Source organism: Chrysochloris asiatica, unplaced genomic scaffold, assembly GCF_000296735.1.
Source record: "Chrysochloris asiatica unplaced genomic scaffold, ChrAsi1.0 scaffold00008, whole genome shotgun sequence".
NCBI lineage: Eukaryota > Metazoa > Chordata > Mammalia > Afrosoricida > Chrysochloridae > Chrysochloris > Chrysochloris asiatica.
In genome coordinates this window covers 8,638,443-8,645,431 of record NW_006408526.1, presented here as the reverse complement: position 1 = coordinate 8,645,431, position 6,989 = coordinate 8,638,443, and the positions used below count along the sequence as shown (strand labels likewise).

The 6,989-nt window shown below is 39.2% G+C and overlaps 1 protein-coding gene across 2 annotated transcripts in view; it reads left to right on the top strand.

The window, feature by feature from the left end:
- PGR (progesterone receptor) overlaps positions 1–6,989 on the top strand; it is a 102,180-nt gene that overhangs the window by 79,919 nt on the left and 15,272 nt on the right. For both annotated transcript variants that reach the window (XM_006833755.1, XM_006833756.1), the window contains one exon: positions 6,617–6,761. In XM_006833755.1, the coding sequence (XP_006833818.1) occupies positions 6,617–6,761 (145 nt within the window). The remainder of the gene's footprint in view (positions 1–6,616; positions 6,762–6,989) is intronic.

Here is a 6,989-nt window from a genome sequence, read left to right as displayed (position 1 = left end):
CCAGAGAGGGAGAGCGACTGTGTGCTGAAGACCTGGGGGGTATGGGGGAAGGATTGCATGGAGGGGATTGTAACCATGGCAATGAGACGATATACGACAGAATGAATGTAAAACTAATATTCTCCCAAGTAAACTATCACATAATTCACAATAAAACATTAAAAAAAAAAAGGGCACAGGACATGAACAGACCCTTCACCAAGGAAGAGATCTGGGCAGCCAATAAACATATGAAGAAATGTTCATAATCACTAACCATTGTTGTTGTTAAGTACCGTGGAGTCGGTTCTGACTCATAGTGACTTTGCACAGGGTTTCCAAGGCTGTAAATCTTTACAGGAGCAGGAGCAGAATGCATCATCTTTCTCCCGTGGAACTGCTGGTAGTTTCGAACTGCCGACCTTGCAGTTAGCAGCCCAATTCATAACCACTAAGCTACCAGAGCTCCTTAATCACTAGCCATTAGAGAGACGCAAATCAAAACAACAATGAAGTATCATCTCACACCAGCAATAACAGCAAAGATCAAAAAAAGTGAGGACAATAAGTGCTTGCAAGGATGTAGCGAGACTGGTGGGATTGCAAAATGGTCCAGCCTCTCTGGAAAGCAATATGGCGCTTCCTCAGAAGGTTGGAAATAGAAATACCTTATGATCCAGCAATTCCTCTACTTGGTTTTACCCACAAGAAATATGAGCCAAAGCATGAGTAGATACATGCACACCAATGTTCATAGCAGCACTATTTACAACAGCAAAAAGATGGAAACAGCCTAAGTGTCCATCAATGGAAGTATGGATAAACAACCTTTGGTACATACACACAATGGAATGCTATGCTACCTTGAAGAACAACAGGGAATCTGCAAGCCACCACATAACATGGATGAAACTTGAGGACATTATGCTGAGTGAAATTAGTCAGTCACAAAAGGAGAAATACTGCATAGGACCATTATTGTAAAAGAGTATGGAAAAGAACCCACACTAAAAGGGGGGGAAATATTATATATATATTTGTTGATCGACATGATGTATGGGATGAGAGGAGGGGAAGGAAGGAAGGAAAGATAGAGCACAGGGTAGGGAATAGACACAGGATAGCTTGGGTGATGGGGGTGGGGGCAATAAACAAGAAGAGGATGGGGAATGGAAGAACAAGGTGGAGGATTGGAAGAACAGTTTGGCAGGTTCTTATGGGCTAAGTGGAACAGAGGTAAATGATGATGTATGCACAACCTTGGAACAACAGGGCTCCAGGATACAGGGATTGAGGCATGGTTTGAAGGGGTAAATAGTGTTAAATAGCGGGCAATAGTGTTAAGATGCTTGGCTGCCTTTTGATCCTTAGTTTCCCTTGCGTACCATTGTAAAATAGACACTTGAAGTGGGGAGAAAGGAATAGCCAGAACCATCACTACAGAAAACTTGAAAGTCCGTCTTCAGCATATAACTGATTGGAATACCTCAAAGGGGGCTCGAAGTTGCCCAGTGAAAGAGGCTTCCTGTGGAGCCTTTACATTGCACAAGATCATAGGTGCAATCCAGAACCCCATCCAGAACTGATTGAGGTAGGAAATTTCCACTGGAAAGGACAAGTAGACCAGCCTGGAGCGGCTAGAAGAACAGAAGATACTTCATGAAATAAAAACTGGCAGGCAAAATCAGAAACAATATTGGCAGTCTGATTGATTACGACAAGAACAAGTAAGCTGTTCGCCCAGGAGCCATGCCGACAGACCCCTCAGAGCAAGCCCCCTTCCAAGACTGAAACTCAAGGGGAATACAGGAGCAAGCATGTGGCTGGCGAAAGGAAATGGGGATAAGACTCTTGTAGTACAATAGTGAATAACTGCCATCAGGACTGACTGAGGCGAGGAAATATAGAGGTAGATGTTTTTTGACAAAAGGAGGAGAGTGATTGATTTTGCAGCCCAGGAGTGGATGTCCCTGGGACCATCAAGGGAAAGGACTGGAGAGCAGGACCCTACACAGAGAGGCAGTGACGCCAGGGATGGAGGAGAAAGAAACGATGATGTGGACAGATGGAGCTGCTGAGGACACTGGACTCAGGAAGGGAGAAGGGCTGTGTGCTGGTGGCCGGGGTGGGGTGGGGTGGGCGGTGGGCCTGTGTGGTGTATCCTTTGGGGTTATTTGATGATGCATGGATGGAGAGGATTGTAATCATTGCAGTGAAATGAAATACGGTAGGATGAGTGTCAATCTGATGTTCTCCCATGTAAACCTCACAATAAAAACTTTAAAAAAAAAATTCACAAGAGTCTAACTAATAAGCCAGAATGTCCATTTACATATTTGCATGCAAAAAAAATGTATATAACTGCTAGGAAAACATTCTAGTAGATCAGATCTTTTTTTCATAATAAGAAAGTATATTTAGGAAGTAGGATTAAGATCAGATGCACAATGATGATCTTAACAATGGTGAAGCATGCATGAGGAGTACTAGGCATATGTCTGCGAATGCCCATGAGGAGTCTTATTGGGTGGCCAGAGCGTCCTCATTTCATCATTGTCTACACTCTTCCATTTTCTTGGACCTGTTATAATCATTACAGCTTCACATTACTTCAGTAACACAGCAAAAGCTGCAAGAGCCGGAACTGAACAGGCTGCCTTATTGTTCTGAGTCTTGAACGTTTTCTGCCTTTGACAGGGTGCTTACCAGGTTTTTGTCATTCTCTATTAATAATCTTGGAAACATGGCTCCATAGGATAAGCACTGGACTATGAAGCACAAGGTTGGATATTCAAGCCCACCAGTTGCACCACAGAAGAAAGATGAGGTCTTCTGCTCCCATAAAGATTTAAAACCTCCAAAAAATGTTATCTAAAATGCAAGTGTCTATTAATTGCAATTTGCTCTTGTCTTATGACAGCACATTTACAAGCCATCTCTTAGGATATATTGCATTAATACATAAATGATTTTTACATTGACATTTACCAGTAATTTTAGTGGGTAATATTTCCTTATTTGAGTCCTGGTGTGGCGTTGTGGGTTAATGTGCCAGACTACAAAGCCGTTTGCACTGCAAGGTTGGTGGTTCGAACTCACCAACTTCTCCTTGGAAACCCTATACAGGGTTACTATGGGTTGGAACTTACTCAACGGCACTTAACAACATTTCCTTATTTGGAGGTTGGAGCAAAACAATACTTGAAAAATTATAAAAACAATGAGCAAAATATCTACCCTGAATATCCTGAGAAGGAATATTCAATCCAACAAGCGAGAAGATACCCAACAACTATAGCATCATGTGAAAGTACTGTAAGATACAAATATAAAGAAAATGGGCAGGAAAGCACTTTTGGCTTTAGGGACTACAGATATCTTCAGAAATAAGGTACTCATTAAACTGTACCTTAAAGGAGAAATGAGATTTTGATAAATCATAATATGAAGAGAAAGCATTCTACACAGAAGAAATAGTATGACTGAAGATGTTACAATATGGGAAAGTATGAGCTATGTTTAACAGATACTGTATTAGACCAGCAAAAGACAATTGTTACCAATCTCAAGCATGGAAGCCCTTTAGTAATATTAAAAAAAAATTCCAACATGATAGTAATTAAAGCTTTTATTAGCTGATGATTGAGAAACTGTATTTATACAGATAACTTTTCAGGCTGAAATAAACCATTGCTCTTTTAGGATTTCATGACTAAGTATTAAAAAAATTACTAACAATAAATTTGTATGAAGGAGAGTTGTTGTTGTTAAGTCCTGTTGAGTCAGTTCTAACTCATAGCAACCCTGTATAGGTTCCCAAGGAGCAGCTGGTGGGTTTGAACCACCAGCCTTGAGGTTAGCAGTCCTACAGCATCACACCAGGATTCCATGAAGGAAAGGTGGTGTTGTTGCTGTTGTTGTTAAGTGCTTTGGATTTGGATCCAACTAATAGCAACCCTGTGTAGGGTTTCATAGGAGCAGCTGGTAGGTTTGAACCACCAACCTTGTGGCTAGTAGTCTAGTCTTTGCCTTACAGCACCACAAGAAGACTCCACATTAAAAAAAAATAGTAGAAAGTAAATTGAGAAACTTAATAAATGTAAGTAAATTTTTTGTTGTTAAGTGGAGTTGGTTCTGACTCAGCAATCCTTTATAGGGTTTCCAAGGTGCAGCTGGTGAGTTTGGCCTGCCAACTGTGTTATTAGCAGCCCAGTGCTTATTCTACAGTGCCATACCAAGACTCCTAAGTAAATTTGTTGTTGTTATTAAGTACTGTCGAGTCGATTCCGACCCATAGCATCCCTGTTTCCGAGGAGCAGCTGGTGAGCTTAAACCACCGACCTTGTAGTTCAAATGGATTTGCAGTCTGGCACATTAACCCATAGCACCACACCAGGACTTTAGAAAGTTTAAATGCAGGTTAGGCTTTAGAGATTAAATTAGTAAGAATACCCTCTTTATCTAAAATTACTTTTTAAATATTCTTCTTATATTTTATTATGTTGTATAAGGATTGATGTGATTGAAAGGTTTCGGTGAAATGTATTTTTTAATATAGAGTTTATCTTGATATGTCTATTAGTTGGTTTAAAATATGCTCAGATTTAAACTTTGGCATTCTTAAATATTGCATCTTTAAGTACATGTCTTGCTTCTTGGTTTCAGCTAGTCAAAATACTTGCAATCATCAATATCATAAAACTGGAATAATACGTTTGTCTCATTTTATGACTTTGAAGTATTCAAGGCATCATTTGACTAAGTGACATCCATCACATCTCTGTCAAAGAATTTTCTTTTTTCCAAAATCAAATAAGTAAATGACATTACTACGCAAAAACAAAAGTGATGGGAAATAAATAAAAGTAGCCCAATACCAAGTCATGGCGATCCTATGTGTTTTGGACTATGACGAGGCTTCAAAAAATGGATGGAAAAAAATGGAATTGAAAGATAATGGATTTTTTCCACCCGTTTTTTGAAGCCCCTTTTTGTAGAACTATGCTCCAGAGGGTTTTCATAACTTTAACCTTTTGGAAATAGAGCTTCTGTTCTTCTGGTGAGTTCAAAGTACTCACCTTTTCAGTTAGTAAGTAACCCAGCAGTAAATCATCTGTGACATACATGGACCCCAGAGTCTAAAACTAAAACCAAACCTATTGCCATCCATTCGGTTCCACCCCATAGTCACCCTGAGGGACAGAGGAGAACTAACTGCCACATAAGGCTTCAAAGTCTGTAATTTGCTTGTAAGCCTCTAGCTATCAAAAACAAAACAAAAAGAAAAAAATCTATTTGGTGGTAGGACACTAGGGCTTCACTGAAGAGGAAACGCTTGGGAAATGGGTATTAGAACTAAGACATCCTGATCAAAAAAGAAAGCCTCACAAATGCTCATAGTGAATGCCACGCCATCAGTAGGCACCACCATCACTGCAAATAAAGTCTAATCATATCCAACTTTGCTTCAGTGATTTTCAATTCAAAGTCCTGGTAGTATGTGTCTTATAGGCCAAACTCAAGTCTTTAGCCATCTTCCTTCCTGGAAAGGTGAGGCCTTTGTACTTATCAAACAATAACAAATTGGGAACTCTCTTTCTACAAAGAGAGGAAAGAAGGGCTGGTGGGAAGGAGAGAAGGAAGGAGGATGAGAAAAAAGAAAGAGAGGGAGGAAGGAAGGAAGATAAGGTACTGGAGAGTCAAAAACCAAAAATATAAACATCCATTATGGCATTCCTAATTAAGAACATGAATTGTTCCTTTGGGTTAAGAAGTTTTAAGACGAGAATAGTACTCTTCTACTTACGACTCGGGCTGCGAACCTTAAGGTCAGCGGTTCGAAACTACCAGCCGCTCCGCAGGAGAAAGATAAGGCTTTCTACTCCCGTAAAGATTTACACCCTCAGAAACCCTGTACAGGGTCGCTATGGGTGGGAACTGACTCGACGGCACTTAACAACAACAACTTGAAAATGGGGCTATCTGGAGTGTATGGAGAGGAACAAGCCTCCTTCTGTACTTCCTACCATGGGGTGATTAACATAAGTAGAAAATAATGGACTTCAGTAGATTCTTAGAGGGAATTTCACCAATCCACTGTTGCTTATCTTTCAATAGAGGATCTCACCTGCTCTCATTGTTTCAGTAACACTCAGATACAAATAATTTCCAATTTTCTATTTCCAGCTCAGGAATCTCCCTATACGTCTGCATATGTCCAACTACTAACTGGATATACCCAAACTCATTATTTTCTCCCTTTGTTGTTGTTGTTGTTAAGTGCCATGAAGCCAGTTCCTACTGATAACGACCCTGTATAGGATTTCCCAGGACCAGCTGGTAGGTTTGAACTGCCAACCTGTGGTTCACAGTCCAGTGCTGCTCATACAGCACCACACCAGAAGTCTTGATGCACTTACTAACAACACATTTTAAATCACTTCCAGATTTTCTGTCACTTTTTCATTTTTCATGTCTTGTAACTAGTTTTTCTTGATTATTTTAGTGTAAAGTATAGACTGAAAATAGTATATTGCCCTAATATGTACATAAATTTTCAAAAGTATGTGTTTTTAACATTTTTCATGCAATTTAATGATTTTTTGGTGATTGCTTTATTTTTAAATTGATTTTGTAGGTTTTCGAAACTTACATATTGATGACCAGATAACTCTCATCCAATATTCTTGGATGAGTTTAATGGTGTTTGGACTAGGATGGAGATCCTATAAACATGTTAGTGGGCAGATGTTGTATTTTGCACCTGATTTAATACTAAATGAGTAAGTAGTGACTTCTGTTATTGTAATTATCTTAAGAATGTATTTCAAATCAATAGTGAAAATTGTACTTCAATAGATGATCATACATTTAGTGTCCTGAATAACAGAATTATCCTGAAACTCTTCTCAGAATTATCTCAGGATGCAGCCTTATATGACAATATTAGAAAATTATATTGCTTTATTAGTAATTTTAATGTCTGGAGTTTTATTGTTTTGTTTCATTAC